The sequence below is a fragment of the Serinus canaria genome, chromosome 22 (assembly GCF_022539315.1).
Source record: "Serinus canaria isolate serCan28SL12 chromosome 22, serCan2020, whole genome shotgun sequence".
Taxonomy (NCBI): domain Eukaryota; kingdom Metazoa; phylum Chordata; class Aves; order Passeriformes; family Fringillidae; genus Serinus; species Serinus canaria.
Window position 1 is genome coordinate 187,654 of NC_066335.1, and position 15,532 is coordinate 203,185.

The 15,532-nt window shown below is 58.9% G+C and overlaps 2 protein-coding genes and 1 long non-coding RNA gene across 3 annotated transcripts; 2 read left to right on the forward strand and 1 right to left on the reverse strand.

Annotated features, from left to right (window-relative positions):
* Positions 1-1,066: 1,066 nt before the first annotated feature.
* On the forward strand, positions 1,067-6,149 carry TGOLN2 (trans-golgi network protein 2). Its single transcript, XM_050983114.1, has 4 exons — positions 1,067-1,197; positions 1,550-2,802; positions 3,324-3,407; positions 3,927-6,149. The coding sequence occupies exons 1-4, from the start codon at positions 1,128-1,130 to the stop codon at positions 3,930-3,932; spliced, it is 1,413 nt and encodes a 470-aa protein (XP_050839071.1). The 5' UTR covers positions 1,067-1,127; the 3' UTR covers positions 3,933-6,149.
* Positions 6,150-7,178: 1,029 nt separating this feature from the next.
* Positions 7,179-8,875, forward strand: LOC115484638 (uncharacterized). Its single transcript, XR_003945338.2, has 3 exons — positions 7,179-7,713; positions 7,803-7,885; positions 8,790-8,875. It is a non-coding gene; the product is annotated as an uncharacterized LOC115484638 (long non-coding RNA).
* On the reverse strand, positions 8,763-15,153 carry RETSAT (retinol saturase). The gene is made up of 11 exons (XM_050983108.1): positions 14,867-15,153; positions 14,357-14,539; positions 13,592-13,836; positions 12,898-13,099; positions 12,387-12,584; positions 12,176-12,295; positions 11,271-11,409; positions 11,016-11,125; positions 10,606-10,772; positions 9,916-10,075; positions 8,763-9,532 (listed from the first exon to the last, which is right to left on the reverse strand). Exons 1-11 carry the CDS (start codon positions 15,039-15,041, stop codon positions 9,387-9,389), a joined length of 1,845 nt encoding a protein of 614 aa, XP_050839065.1. The 5' UTR covers positions 15,042-15,153; the 3' UTR covers positions 8,763-9,386.
* Between the last annotated feature and the right edge of the window lie 379 nt (positions 15,154-15,532).

Below are 15,532 nucleotides of genomic sequence, written 5' to 3' on the forward strand. Positions count from 1 at the left end.
ACTCCTGATTTCCAGGGGTGGGGGGAAGCCGAGCACGAGAAACAGCCTCGGTTTTCTGTTTGAATCCCAAAAAAGCGCTGGGCCAGCTGCTCTGGTCTCCCTGGAAAGGCTGGCACGGGCAGAGCCGAGCAGCAGGGATCGCTGGAATGTGCTGAATGGAGCTGAGATTCCCTGGAGACCGGGAAAAAGGAACCACCAGAGGAGAATCTCAGCCACATCTTCTCCAAGGCAGGGCTATTGCCCAGTCACTGTGTTGGTTTAAACGTGTCGTTTTTCCTGCGTTATAGGGTTAAATGGAGCGGGCCATGGACCCATGGAGGATTGTGATTCCTGCTGGAGACAGATTCCTGGATATTCAGCCCGGAGAAGGAGATTTAACAGTCTAAACCAGATAAGGTGGAAAGAAGTGAACAGTCCTGGGCGCCTGCTGACAGGCACAGCCAGTTTCCTGCTCCGCTGGGAATCGCTGCTCTGCAACAGGACGTGCCTGCTTGGGCCAAAAAAGAAAAGCAACAGGTTAACCAAAAAACGAAGCAGCATCTGAAAAATAACAGGTATCCAAAAAATTAAAAAAAAAAAAAAAAAAGGTATTAAAAAAATAAAAAGAATACCCGAAAACTAGCGGGTTATCCAAAACCAGCAGGTTCTCCAGAGCTGTCCTGGAGCAAAGGAAAGGGAAAGGAAAGCAGCCGTGATTTCCTGCCGGCTGTCCCCCAGCCTCGCCCACTCCAGAGCCCGCCTGGAGCTTCAGTCACTGCCTTCCTCACTGCCCCAGGCTCTCAGGGCCGGGAAAGAGACTCCGAACCGGCGGGTTTTACCCCAAATCCTCGGGTTTTACCCCAAAATTCGGCCGCGACTGCACAGGGCTGGGCTGCGTCCGCCAGGGGGCGCCAACTGCCTCCCAAAGCGGCTCCCAAGCCCCGCCCCCAGCAGGAACAAGCTCCGCCCCATCCGCGAGCACGCCCACAACTCCGCCCTCTGTTAAGCCCCGCCCTGAGCACATAGACCCGCCCAAATATTCAAATTAACTTCTGTCTCCGCCCCCTCGGCGCCGTTCCCGCTGCCTCCCCGCTCTCGCGAGAGCCGCGCCCGGAAGCGGCCGAGCCGGCGCTGAGGGCCCGCCCGCCATGGAGGCCCCGCGGGCGCTGCCGCTGCTGCTCCCGCTGCTGCTGCTGCTGCTGGGGCTCTGCGCCGCCGGTACGCCGGGCCGGGGCACTGCGGCGGGGGCGGGAGAGGGGATCTAAGCCCTTGGGCCTGGGGGGGTCAGGCACCGCGCTTGGTTTGGGGGCCTCCTCTGCCCTTGGGGTTCTGCCGCGTTCGGTCACCGGGGGTGCCCCCTCCGCCCTCGGTAACCCCGGTCCCCCGAGGTTCACCGGGGTGCCCCCTCCGCCCTCGGTAACCCCGCTCCCCCGAGCTCCCCCTCTGTCCCGGCTGGGCTCCCCCGCTCCTGTGGCGTGTCCCGGGTCCCGCAGGGTCCCGCCGCCCCTCTGGGGGTCTCCCCCGTCCCCCCGGTGCCCACTGACCGGGCTCCCCGTGTTTGCCGCTGCAGACGGCTCGCAAACGGAGCCCGGCGGATCTCCCGCGGTGTCTGAGGGAGCCGGAGCAGGTGACAACGGGGAGCACACGAACACGAACACAGGGAACGGAAACGAGCAGACGGACCAGGGTAACTCCAACAACGGCAACCCCAACACAGACACGAGCGGCGGGACCAACGCGGATGAGAACACGCAAAATGAACAGCAGGACAAAAATCCGACTGTAAACGACAGCAACGACAAGAAGGAGAATAAGGAGTCACAAAAAGGCAACGGCACAGAGGCTGCTCAGGAGGGCCAAGGTGCAGATGGCAATGGTAGAAGCAGCAACGGAGGAGGTGGGGAACAAGGAGGCGAAAACCAGAACAGCAGCAGTGGTAACACAGGCAAGACAGGCAGTGATGGGCAGGACAGCGCAGGCGGTGCCCCTGGTAGCCAGGGCACTGCAGGGGCCAGCAGTGTTAGCCAGGGCAATGCAGGCAGTGGCACTGTTGGCCAGGGCAGTAAAGACTCCAGCACTGCAGACACGGGCAACCAAAGCAGTGGCACTGGTAGCCAGGGCACTACAGGGACCAGCAGTAATGGTGACAGTGGCAGCCAGAACAACAACAACAACCAGCAGAGCAGTGTCAGCAAGAACGGCCAGGGTGGCAGCCAGGCAGGGGACAACGAGAACGGGGGCAGCACGGGTGACAAGGACAAGAACAGCAGTGACAAGAACACAAATGGCAGTACCAACCAGAGCAACAGCCAGAACAGCAATGACCAGGACAACACCAACAGGGACCAGGACACCAACCAGGGCAGCAACAACCACAACAGCAACACCCAGGACAGCACCAACCAGGACCAGGGCAACACCCAGGGTGGCACCAACCAGGGCAACGGTGACGGGAGCAGGGCTGGCAACGGGGCCAGCAGCCCAGGCGGGCAGCAGGCCCAGGCTGAGAGCCAGGGCAGTGCTGCTGGCGAGCAGCCTCAGGGCCAGGACAGTGCTCAGAACTCCCAGGAGGAGCAGAGTCCTGTGTCCCACTCGGCTGCCCCCGCTGGGGAGGGTGACAGCTCCTTGGAGAATGAGGAGAGCGCCGTGGAGGACGTGGCCAAGGCTGAGGAGGGCAGTGACACCTCCCTGGAGCAGGACAGGGACAGGAGTGTTCCCTCCCTGCCCAGGGCCCGCTCGGAGAGCAGCCACTTCTTTGCCTACCTGGTGACCACGGCTGTCATTGTCGCTGCCCTCTACGTGGCCTACCACAACAAGCGCAAGGTGAGCGCCCTGCTCCAGCCCCCGGCGTGGGCTGGCACCTGCCAGCCCTTTCCCCTCATCCCCACTGGTTTCTCACCAGTATCTCCCAGTTTGCTCCACGTTCCTGTGGTCCCACAGCAGCGGGAGGGTTGTGACCAGGAAAGGGGTTGGAGCTGGTGGGAACTGGGTGTTCTCAGCTCTGCTGAGAGGTGAAACCACAGAGGGGTGTGGATCCCTCCATCTCACCTCTGACAGTTTCCTACTGACAGTTTTCTGTAGCAGCATCAGAAGGTTGGGGTTGTTTTTCCTCACACAAAGCTGGTTTTGAGGGAGGACAAAAAAAGAGAACATTCTTACTGTTTTCTGCTTGTTGAGCAAACCTCGTTATCCATCTTAGGAATGGCTGAGCACTGGCATTTACACCTTTCAAGTGCTTGGTCTCAGGAAAGGGTTGTGGGATCAGGAAAATGAAAATCCAGAGGTGAGCCTGTGTTGGAAGCTGCTGTTCCACTCACCCTCTCTCCATTTTTCTCTCTCCAAAGATCATTGCTTTTGCTCTGGAAGGAAAAAGATCAAAAACGGGTCGACGGCCCAAATCTGGTGATTATCAGAGACTGGATCAGAAGGTGAGAGCCAGCCCAAAGTGGGGGTTGGTGTGTCTGGTGTGTGTTGGAAATACAAAATATTGTCCCTTTGCATTAGGAAGGGTCCCAAAGGCCCAGCTCAGGCAGTTTGGAGAGCACAGTTTGGTGTGGAAACAGGGTTTTGCCAGGAAATTGAGAAAGTGAGGCTGAGGAGTGCTGGCAGAGCTGCCCCGGGGCACAGATGGGACAGTCCTGAGCTGGGCTGTGCTGGATGACTTTGTCACTGATCCAAATGACTTGTCAGAGAGGATTTTAGCGGGAGAAGGGTCGGATTTGTGGAGAAATCCCTTTCTTCTGTCCCATGAAACCTTGGTCCACCTCTTGCCCTTCAGGGCAGATGTGCCTGTAATTATCTTCTGCCTTAGGGAGAGGAGAGTTAGGAAAGCCAAGGCAAGAGCTCGTGCTTGCTTTGGGAGCTTCTCAGCCCACTCAAGCCTGGACAGAGCAGCAGAATAATTCTGAGCTTCGGGGCAGTCCCAACCTTTCCTTTTGCCTTTCCAGATCTAGATTCCTGCTCAGATGATGGCGGGGCTGCAGTGCTGCCACAGTTGGATTCCAGCCACGGGAAGGAGGGGAAGCGCTTTTTGTTTTGCACCTGCACCTTGATAAAACCTCTCACTTCCCTGAATTGCTCCTTTCCCAGCTGCCTTGTTTTCCCCCTGGGCGTCTGGCTGCTGGAAAAGCCAGACCCAGGACTTGTGTGTCCCAATGCAATGGAATTTGCCATCTGCTGGACTGACCCCTCCTATTTTGGGGAAATTAAGGATCTGCTGCACAATGAGCCATGGGACTGTCCCTTGCCTGGGAACGACACTGCCTTGGTCTCCTCCTGCCCCTCCTTCTCCACCTGCTGGGTTTGGATGCTCAGGGTGGGAGCACCTGAGTTCTCTGGAATTGATCCAGCACAGACTCAGATTTGGGTTTTCTCTCCCTGGTCAGTCTCACACCCAGATTCCCTTTTCCACACACACCTTTGGCCGTGCTGAAGCAGTTTTTGTAGCTCAAACCCTCTGTGCTCCATGCAGGTCTCTTCCCTCCCAGTGCTCCCAGTTCAGCCGTTTGCACTGGGGGTGTTGGTAGTGGTGGGCTGTGGAGGAGGGGGTCAGGCTGGGGAATCCATGCCCTGTTGGGTCAGGGATTCAGGTGGGAAGATTGCTTCCTGCCCTCGTCAGGTGTGGGAAGAAAGGAATGTAAATCCCTGAGGAGTTTGGGATGAGGGAGGCTCCCAGTCCCTCCAGTGCTGGACCTGTACTGGTCAGCCCAAGGGTTGGTGCCCCACTCACACCTGTGAGGTGGTTTTCATTCCTGCAGCTCCACTCCCCAGAGATTTCTTCAAGCTGGGATGTTTCTGGAGAGGGCACAAAGTACCTGCTTGGCTCCTGCTTTGGATTTCTCCAGAAAAAAAAAGATTTGAGGAGCCCAGAACTCCTCACGTGGGCACCCAGCTGTGCCACGTCAGGTGCCAGGCGTGTGCCAGTCCTGCACTGACTGCATGGGAAGAGTCCCAGGATGGTTAAGTTCCCTTCTGGGGGCTTTTTCTGGCCCTGCCAGGCTTGGGAGCAATCAGCTCCTTGCCCTGTGGTCACCTTGGACAAGGGCAGAGCTGTTTCCTGGTCACTGTGAAAGCTGCAGCTCTAGTTTTGATTTCTTAATGGTTTATTCCAAGAGGGAAGAGAGGGTTTGGCCTTCTCCAAACCCTAAAACCATCCTCTCCCTTTTTGCTGGCTCTTGGCAAGCATCAGAGTCTCTCTTGGCTTTAAGGAGTTCTCAGTGTTTCCCTAGGAAACATCGTGGGTGCTGAAGGGACTTCAGGAGTTGTTTGGAGAGCAGGAGGGTGGAGGGAGGGAAGGGGAACAGAGCTGGGAGTGCAGCTCTGGGGACAAAGGGTGGGAACCCCCTGCCCCAGCCCACCCTGCTGAGGGGTCAGCCAGGCTGGGGGCTGCTGGGGAGGGGGACACTTCTGGCTTTTTGGGCACAGCAGGGAGGCAGACCCTGTTCCAGCCTGTGGGATTCTGTGTGCTGCTCTGGCCAGGGGTTTTGGAGTGTGTGTGCTTTTTGGAGTGTGAGTGCTCTACGCTGGCTTTGTCCTGGTTTGTCTTTTTTTAAATTGAATAACAATTTAGAAAGGCTTTTTATTTTTTCACCATCTACTTCCTTTTCTATCCTGGGACCTGTTCCAAACCCTCTCTTGCCCCAGGCTGTGGGATCCCACCCTGCTGCCAGCAGGGAAGGAATATTTTGTACCTCCAGCACCTGGATCCCAGGCTGAGCCAAGCATTCCTTAGGGTGATGGGGACACACCTCACGGGGCTGGGGAGAGGCAGGGCTCACAGCAGGCTGAATTGTGGGGTTTTGCCCCAAAATCTCCCCCCCAGCACTTCCCAGGGCTGCTGAGTTCTGCCAGCAGTCTGGGCTGCCCCAGGCCTTGGGGCTGCTCCCAGTTGGTTGAGTTATCCCTTTCCCAAAGGGATCGAGGTGCACAAGAACCTTTTCCCTTTAGACACTCGTGTTTTCCATGGGTGCTGTCTGTTGGTACAGGGTTTTTTTGCCAAATATTCCTACTTTTTAGGCTCGAACCAGCACATGATTTGTTTTCTGCTGCAGTGCAATGCACCTTGCTTGGAAGGATCAGAATTTTTTACAGTTCTTTGTACTGTTTTTTTTATTTTCTGTGTGGTGAAATCAGTAAATGGATTAAAAAAGACACAAAAGGTTGAGTTTTCACTTCTCTCTTGGTTTTTTTTTTTTAACACATTCTTTGCATGGTTTTCATTGACACCTGGCACCCAAGGTGCAGGGTGGCTCCTCTTTATGCAAAACCAGTTTGATTCTGATGACAGCCCCTGGTTTAGTGGGGCTGTTTGTGCTCAGAGCTCCGTGTGCAGCCGGAAGGAGCCCAGACAGGCCCGGCCAGAGCGGATTTGAGTTTCCAGTCTGCTTTCCAGGGCCCAGTATCAGCCCAGCTCCACTGGGTGCTGTGAGGTCAGGGCCCAAGAGGAGATTAAACTGCTCTGGACACAGCTTAGTGGTGAGCTTTCCTCTTGGATTTCTTCTCCCTCCTGCAGAGAGCCCCAGAGGGCAGTGCCAGGATGTCCCGGCTGGCTGGAGCAGCTGGAGGCTGGGAAGGAGAGGTGTGGAACAGGAGAAGGTGCCCGGTGCATGCTGAGGGCACTCTGGGGAGGGCTTCCTGCCAGGAATGGAAGAAAGTCCCTCCTTTCCCCCGCCTCCTTTCCCTCCCAGGAGGAAATCCCTCCTTCCGCCCTCTCCTCCCTCCGGGCTGGGAGCAGGAACTGGTTTTCCTGGGAATGGGCTACTCACAGCTAGCAGGAGGAAAAAAGGGTGAAAATGCGGGATCAAAGGAAGATTCCCATGGGGATGTGAGGTTGGCAGAGACCTTACAAACCCCCCCAGCTCCCAGCCCTGCTGCCAGGGGCTCAAAGCACTGCTCTGTCTCCTTAGGGTGATTTCCCAAAAACCCCACTGCACTGTGCCTCCAGAGCTCATGACCCCCCTGCCTGCTCCCACCCTGCTCTCAGGGGGCTGGAAAGGCCCCACCAGACTTTGGCAGGCAGGGCAGGTCCTGTCCCTGGTGCAGGAAGCACGGGGGCATCCCAGGGGAGGGGAGTGCCCGTGGGGCCATGTGGGGGTGGCTGCCCTGGAGCCAAAGTCCATGGGTGGAAATAATGTCCAATGAAATCAGAAATGCTTTGCCAGCTGGGTTGGGCTCTGCTTATCGGGGCAGGATTGAGACATTCTGATAGAGGCAGTTCAGCAGAGAGGCCCCGAGGGTGGAGGAGCTTTCATGCATGAGAAACTGGGTGAAACTGGGCACGGGGCTGGGGCTGTGCCTTTTAACCCTCCTGCTGCTCTGGAGAGTGCAGCTCTGCCCCAGCTGGAGCTGGGCTCTGCTGACAGGGGACAGGAGGAGAGGAAATGGCCTCGAGCTATGCCAGGAGAGGTTCAGCTTGGATTTGGGAAGATTCCCCTATGGAAACAGCAGTCCAGGCCTGAGCAGGGGTGGAGACCCCATCCCCGGGGGGATTCAGCAGCTTGTGGCACCTGGGGACAGGGGTCAGTGGTGGCCTTGGCAGTTGGACTTGGTGCTCTCGGGGCTTTCCCAGCCCAGGTGGTTCCAGGGTTCTGTGAAATGCTGCTACAGCCCCTCCCTGACCTCCGCTCTGGCCCCAGTGAGCCCAGCCTGCAAACCCCAGTAACCTCCCCGGGTTTGTTTGATCTCATCTTCTTCTCCTGAAAGCTTTGAGTCCTGCATGGCCTCCTGAGCAAACAGGTGAACCTGAGCTGATCTCACAGCAGGTATTTTCCTTATGGGCAGGGCACCAGCCAAGCAAACACATCAGCTTTGCCTCTGCATGACAGATTCCATGGCCTGGGACTGTTTGTTTGGATTAAAAAAACACCAGCACGACTGAGATGGCATTGCAGGGTTGGAGCTGTTTGGGGTGAGAAAAGCAGGAGCAGAGGCAGCTTTGGGTCTCCTTGGAGCTGCTGGGGGAAGGTTGGGTGAAGGTTGGGTGTCACTGCACTGTTCTGGGCCTCAATCAGATGTTTCTGCTCTCCAGAGGGTCCCTGGGAAGAGGACCTGGCTCTGCTGCCAGGGATCCAGGGGCAGCCCCAGCTGCTCTGGGCAGCCTGTGCCAGGGCTGCCCACCCTCCCAGAGAACAATTCCCAATTCCCAATCTCCCATCCAGCCCTGCCCTCTGACACTGGGAGCCATTCTCTGGCTCCTGTCCCTCCATCCCTTGTCCCCCGTCCCTCTCCAGCTCTCCTGGAGCCCCTTTAGGCCCTGAAGGGGCTCTGAGCTCTGCCTGGAGCCTTCTCCAGGTGAGCACCCCCATTTTTCCCATCCTGGCTCCATGGCAGAGGGGCTCCAGCCCTGGAGCAGCTCCATGGCCTCCTCTGGACTTGCTCCAGAAGCTCCACATCCCTCTGGTGTTGGAGCCAGAGCTGGGGGAAGCTCTGCAGGTGGGGTCTCACCTGGGCTGGAGGTGCCAGAGCAGCCCCTGCAGTTCCCTGCTGTGGATTCCTCAAGGGGCTGACTCTGGGTGATCTCTCCTGGCAGAGCTCACCTTCTCTGCAAATTCCATCCCATCACCGAATTATCTCTCTGCTCAGTGATCTAATCCTCTTTGCCAGATCAGCCTTCAAGCCTCTTTCCCGGGCTCCTTTCCAGCACGGTCACACTGCTCCCTGCTCAGCAGCTGCCTCTGGGCTCTGTTTTTCCCCTGCTCCATCAGCACCTTCCATTCTGCTTTCCCTGCCCCTTCTCCCTCACAACCCCCAGCCCACTGACCCATCATGAGGCACAAATCCCAGGATCATGATCACTGTTTTATTACTTCCAGTTTCACGTGCTTCCCTTCCCATCTGGAGAGGACTTTCATCCCGTTCCTAAGCTTTTTTACCAGCAGACAGAAGGACTTTGTTGCTGCTAAGGGAGGGTGAGCTTGTGCCACGGATGCCTTGGGGCTACAGGGGGGGAGAGCAGCACCCAGACACTGGGAATTGTGGGGGGCTGGGGTCCTGCTGCTCCCAGGAATGACTCTGGAAGCACTGGAAAGCCAGCAAGCTCTCAGGCAGCTCCGGGGCTGCAGGTGGAGGTGGGCTTTGGCTGGGGTCAGTGGTACTGATGGGATCAAGCAGCCACGGGAGCTGCTGGTGGCACCTGTTTTGGGGTTATCTTGACTTCTCTCCTGGCCACTACAGCTCCTGGGGACTCCCTTCATGGCCAGGAACCAGCACTGGACATGATGGTGGAAGGGGATGCATTTTTTGAGGCGGGGTGAGGTCCAGCACAATCTGTCTGGGAATGGGAACAGCCTCGTCCTGGATGAAATCCCTCAGCTTGGCATAGAGACGGGTCTGCTGCAGGAGTGTGAGAGCTGAGTGAGGTGGGGTGCTGTGCTGGGGAGCAGGGGTCCCTGCTGGGGGGATGGCAGCCTTTAGTCTCCCTTCTTGGAGTTGGTGGCCTGCAAGCGCATCTTCAGCCACGCCATGTCCGCGTAGAGGTTGCGCTTAAGGATGGTGCTGGCACAGATGATGGCTCCTTGCAGGGCTCCCATGAACCCCCCCACGCACAAATCCTGCCCTGAAAGGAGGGAGCAGCAGATGAGGTCAGCCCTCAGTCCCCACCCTGCCCCAGCCAACCATCAGTGGTGGTTTGGGCATCACCTTCCAGCTGCCCCCGCACCATCCCTGGGCTCTGAGCCCACAGCCCCCTCCCCATCTGACCTTCCCTTGTCTCCAGCAGGAAATCCCCACCGTGTCCTGGGCAGGGAGACAGCCTCCCAGAGCTGGGGGAGCGCAGCCCTTCCCTCCTCCCCTGGCACCACGGAACTTTGCTGTTCCAGCTGTTACCCCATTGCCCCACAGCGCTCTTCCCTTAATTCCATTTCAGGATTGCCGGTTTTCCCTGCCCCATCCTGCTCCCCCGGAGCTGTCCTGCTCTGAGGACGCTGGTGGCCCTGTCACCTGTCAGGTAGAGGTTGGGCACGGCCGTGTCTGCCCGCAGGGTGGCAATGACCTCGGCCTGCAGGCGGGGCATGCCGTGGTCAGCGCCGTACAACTCGCCGTGGGGACTGGCAATGTAGTGCTGGTTGGTGAGGGGAGTGCCACCCGAGAGGTACTCGATCTGTGGGGGGACAGGGACAGGGTGGGTGAGGGGAGTGCCACCCGAGAGGTACTCGATCTGCGGGGGGACAGGGACAGGGTGGGTGAGGGGAGTGCCACCCGAGAGGTACTCGATCTGCAGGGGGACAGGGACAGGGTGGGTGAGGGGAGTGCCACCCGAGAGGTACTCGATCTGCAGGGGCAGCAGCATGGGGGGCCTCTACAGGAACCTGGCTGTGGGCTATGGGGGTACAGCCTGGGATGGGTTTCCTGGCAGAGCCTGGGCTGGTGGTTCTGGCCAGGTTTTGTCCCAGGATGGTTCTGGAGGATCATCATGGGATGGTCATCCAGGTCTGCCCAGGCTGGATGGGGACTGGAGCAAGCTGGTCTGGTGGAGGGTGTCCCTGCTCATGATGGGGGGGAACTGAATGAGCTTTAAGGTCTTTTCCAGCCCAAACCATTCCATGACTCCATGGTCATCAGGTAGGTAGAGAGGAGCTGGAGGACCCCTGAACCCCGGGTTTAGGACCCCTGAACCCTGGGTTTCCTCACCCGGCCCTCGATGCGAGGGTAGAGCTTGGAGACAGTCTGCATGATGGCATCCACAAAAGTCTTCTTCAGGTCCTCATAGTCATCCCCCCGCTTGTGGACCTGCTTGTCCTTCCACTCCTCGAACCACTCGTACCTGGCGAAGGTGACGATGGCCAGCGTGGATTTACCTGCAGGAGGACAAGGCTGGGGTGCTTGTCCCTCTGCCCACCCTCATCCCACCCTGTCGCTGCCCCAAACCCGGGGGATGTCCCCAGATCTTTGGGGTTCCATGTCCTTCATCCAGGTGTCCCAAAGACTGCATTCCATGAGCTTTGGCCATGGATAGCTGAGTGGGAACTCCTTGTTTGAGATCACCAAACCCCAACAGGAGTTTTGAAACCCCTCACAAGCATTTGTGGTGTCAGCCTCACCTGGGTGCCTCGTTTCCCAGGTGGGGTCCTTGGCTGATGGCGAGGTGACAAAGAGGAAAGGGATGTTGTTGGCAGCTTCTTCTCTGGACACAGCCAGGTAGCGCTGCATGCTGCACGAGAGGGAAGGGCTGAGCTGGGTTCAGGGCACAGCTCCCCTGAACCCTCCTTTGGCCAGACCCCCGTTCGCTGAGGCACTGCCCAGGAATCCATCTCCTTACGCTCAACCAAGCACGTCCAAGGGGAAGCCAAACCTACATTCCATCCAGGTCGCTCTCTGGGAACATGAAGTAGTTGGTTGGCTCCAGCCCCAGCTCTTCCCTCGAGCCGCTGAGGCCGACGAAGATGGTGAAGCCCCCCTCGCCAGGGGCCAGCATGTGGAGCTGGGACTGGATCTCTGCAGCACAGAGGGAAAAAGGACACTTAGTCTGTTCTAGGATCCTCTGATACAAAGAAGTGGTTTCTCCAATCCTGGTCCTTTCCCACCAAGCCCTGACCCTTCCCACCCATACAAACCATCTCCCTTCCACCAACTGTGACGCTTCCACCCAGCTGTGACCCTTCCACCAGCTGTGACCCTTCCACCCAGCTGTGACCCTTCCACCAACTGTGACCCTTCTACCCAACTGTGACCCTTCCACCCAGCTGTGACCCTTCCACCCAGCTGTGACCCTTCCACCAACTGTGACCCTTCCACCAACTGTGACCCTTCCACCAACTGTGACCCCTCCACCCAGCTGTGACCCTTCCACCAACTGTGACCCTTCCACCCAGCTGTGACCCCTCCACCAACTGTGACCCTTCCACCAACTGTGACCCTTCCACCCAGCTGTGACCCCTCCACCCAGCTGTGACCCTTCCCAAGCACCTCTGTCCCCTTCTCCCCATCCTTGCCCCAGAAGATTTTCTAGGACATTGCACCAACTCCCAGGAGTTCCGGGGCCCTGCACTGTGTGTTTTAGGGAATCCTCGCACCAAACCAGGGCTTTCCCCAACCACAGCCAATTTGGGCCAATTAATTTAAGCTGAATGACACCGCCCTGAGGAAAGGAGCAGGCCAGGGCTGGGTTTTGAGGGCTGTGCACAGGAGCGACAGGGGGTTTGCCAGTGCTAATTGGTAAATCGGCTTTCCCCCGAGGCTCAGGGCGGGATTAGCGCCGCACCCGGCAGAGCCCGCGCCTCCGCCGGCAGCAGCCTCTCGTAGGTGTTGAAGATCCCGGCATCCGAAATGATCACGGGCGCCAAGATATCCACCGAATCCTGGCCTTTTCTGACGCTCACACCTGCCAGGGGAATCCAGAGGGAGAAGAATGAGGTGCTGGTGAAAGGAACACGGACCCCCCGTTTGGGAGCAGCCCCGCGCCCGGTGCTCACCGCAGGCTCTGCCCTGGGCGTCCAGCAGGATCCTCTGCACCGGCGCCTTCCCCAAGACGTTGCCTCCGGCCCTCCGGATCACGGGGATGGTGTGGAAGGCGATTTCCCCCGCCCCGCCCTTGGGGTACCAGGCGCCGCGGAGGAAGTGGTTCACCAGGATGCTGTGCATGGAGAAGCTGGCCTTGGAGGGGCGCACACCTGGGAAAAGGGGTGGCCAAGGTGGCTTTGGGCAAAGCACAGGTTTGGAGCTTATCCTAAACGTTTAGGATGAAGAACACTTTGTACATCCCCTTGTACAGGAATGATGTCACCCCACGGGGAAGATGAAGAACGCAGAGGGGAAGGAGATGGAGATGAGCAATGGGGACATGTCACCTGCCAGTGACTTGGGGACGAGCATGCTGGTGAAGCATCCACAGAACATTCCTGCAAACACTCCAGAAAAGGGGGTTCTTACCTTTTTTCTGTTTCTAAAGGGTTTAACATCATCCAGGGCCTCCTGGTCACCTACCATAGGTGGGGAAGAGGTAGCTGAGGACAGCCCGGAGCTCGGGGTTGGGGGTGAGACCATCCACCACCTCCTTGAGGCTGCGGGAGGCCAGGTGGGAGAAGGAGCAGAGGCGTGGAAGCAGCCTGGAGCGGACCAGGAGCCTGGCCAGGAACCTCGGGAGCATCTTCAGGAGCCCCAGCAGCAGAACCCCACGGCCAGCACTCTGCAGGGAGAGCCAGGGGCTCAGACACACCCCAGAGGTACTCCAAAGCAGTTTTTCCCCTTAAATTCACTGCTGGGGAGCTGTGGGCGAGGGGAGTACTGGGTGCCTCAAAAACCTCCCCCAAAAACCTTCCCCAAAAACCTTTAAGAGAAGCTTCTGCCAAAAAGCTTCCCCATCGAAACTCCTCCAGAGAGCTCCTCCCAAAAAACTTCCCCAAAAAGTTGCCCCCAAAAAAATGGTTCTTGAGAAAAACTTCCTTAAAGACCTCCACCCCAACTCCTTAAAGAACTTCTTCTTTAAAGAAACCTCCCCCAAAACATCCGTGATGCTGCATTTTTGAGGCAGAAAGGGGCAATTTGCCCGATTTTGCTGACTGGTGTATTTCCCAATGCTTTTGGGGTGATGCCATCATTCCCTGGGGGTGCCCAGCACCCAGGTGCCAGCGGGGCTCCCCTCGTTGTGTGACCCCCAGATCCCCTGGTGTCACCCCACCTTCACCAACTGCTGGAACTCGTCGATGGCCGCCGCCTCCCCAGGGAACTGCTCCTTCAGCCTCCGGAAATATTCCCTCTCCCCAGCATGGATGTGGAAGGTCTTGCCAGTGCCCTGGGGGTCCCCCAAAACCACGGCGTCGTAGGTGGGCGGCAGGGGGGCCCACTCCAGCTGCCCATCTGTCAGCTGGTCCACCAGGAACCGCATCAGGGAGCCCTCCTGAATCTGCCCCACATAGTGGATCCCTAAAATAGACATTTATTCCTTTATCTTCCTCTTTTTTCTCTTATTTTCACCTACTTTTTCCTTTCATTTTCCCACCCCAGGACACACCAAACCCACCATCCCTACCCCATCAGCTCCATGTGGAAGGGAAAGGGAAAATCTGGGATACACCCGCCTCCCAGCTGGGGTGAATGGCAGTGACCACACTGTTCTTAGCTGGTAATTTTTTGAGTTTGTTACACTTTGCTATCCCCCATCTCTGCAGTAAATAATCAATCCCAGCGATCCGGGGACACGCAGAGCCGGACTTTGTCTCACCACAAGAAGTTTTCCAGCAAGACCTGAGGTGTCCTGAGGTGACATCCCCCACAGAGGGGCTGGCTGTGGGGAACCTGGGGCTTTGGTGTCCTGCACCCAGAGGGTTTTGGGGTGAAGAGCAGGAGAAGGGTTTGTGTAGCAGGAGCTGTGTGCAGGGGAGCTCCCACCCTGAGGGTATCCCACGCCCCTCCCTGGGCTCCGGGGGGAGCTGGGGAACGGTACCGGTGTCAAACTCGAAGCCCTTCTCGCTGAAGGTGTGGCAGCAGCCCCCCAGCTTGCCGTGCTGCTCCAGCACCAGCACTCGCCAGCCCGCCTTGGCCAGCAGCGCCGCGGCCGCCAGCCCGCCGATGCCGCTGCCCACCACGATGGCATCGAGCTCCGCGGGCACCTTGTCTGCCGAGAACACTGCGGGCAACGGGGGCATCACCGGCGGGGCTCCCCACGGCACGGAGCAGCCCCGGAACCGCCGTGAGAGGGTGGCACCGCGGGGGTGACAATGCCATCCCGGGGGGGTCCGTGACACCCGGGGTGGCACCGCGGGGGTGACACTGGGGGGAACAATGCCACCCCAGGGGGCAGCCCGGGGTGGTGCCACCCTGGGGGTGACAATGCCATCCCGGGGGTGTCCGTCACAGCCCGGGGTGGTGCTGTCCCGGGGATGATCCACCCTGGGGGCGATGCCATCCCCGGTCTAATCCCTCCGGGGTGGTTGGTGGCCCAGGGGTCCCGTACCTGTCTTGACGACGGTCCTGCGCACAGCCTTGTCGGTGACAAGCGGGGCGGGCGGGCGGCGGCTGTCGGTGGCGAAGGGGTTGCGGCTGCCCGAGCCCCTCAGGAGCATGAAGGAGAGGAGGACGAGGAGGAGGAGGAGAAGGGCGGCGAGGAAGAGCAGCCCCTGCAGCCACATGATGCTGCCGGAGCCGCGCCGTGCCGGGAGCCGGGAACAGCGGGCACGGGGGTGGCTCCGGCACGGGGCGGGGGGACCGCGGGGAGGAGCGGGGGCGGGCACTTGGAGCTGGGACCGGGAATTGGCATTGGGCACCGGGGGCTGGTCCTGGGCACCGGGGGCTGGTCCTGGGCCCTGGGAGCTGGACAGGGAAGTGAGAGCTGACGCTGGGCACCAGGAGCTGGCACTGGGAGCTGGCGATACCGGGGGGTGGCACTGGGGTGTGGGAGCTGGCAGCTGGCACTGGTGTCGCCAGGACTGGTCGCCCCTCTGCAGGCTCCGGAAGCCTCGAGTCCCGTTCCGGGCACCGGCCCCATTCCAGCTCCGCCGCTTGGGCCCCGCCCTGCCCCACCCCTTTTGCCACGCCCTGTTTTTGTCACCCCATAGAGCCACGCCTCCGCGTTACGCGATGCACGCCGGGATTTGTAGTCCCGCGTGTCCTCCCTAGCGGG

Bases quoted from the DNA above. Each gene is read 5' to 3' on its own strand.
- TGOLN2 (XM_050983114.1), top strand. From the start codon at position 1,128: ATGGAGGCCCCGCGGGCGCTGCCGCTGCTGCTCCCGCTGCTGCTGCTG. The intron at 1,198-1,549 runs GTACGCCGGGCC...TTGCCGCTGCAG, and splicing joins GCTGGGGCTCTGCGCCGCCG to ACGGCTCGCAAACGGAGCCC. The intron at 2,803-3,323 runs GTGAGCGCCCTG...CTCTCTCCAAAG, and splicing joins CCTACCACAACAAGCGCAAG to ATCATTGCTTTTGCTCTGGA.
- RETSAT (XM_050983108.1), bottom strand. From the start codon at position 15,041: ATGTGGCTGCAGGGGCTGCTCTTCCTCGCCGCCCTTCTCCTCCTCCTC. The intron at 14,540-14,866 runs GTACGGGACCCC...CGTTGCCCGCAG, and splicing joins CAGGACCGTCGTCAAGACAG to TGTTCTCGGCAGACAAGGTG. The intron at 12,585-12,897 runs GTAGGTGACCAG...CCCTTTTCCCAG, and splicing joins CTACCTCTTCCCCACCTATG to GTGTGCGCCCCTCCAAGGCC.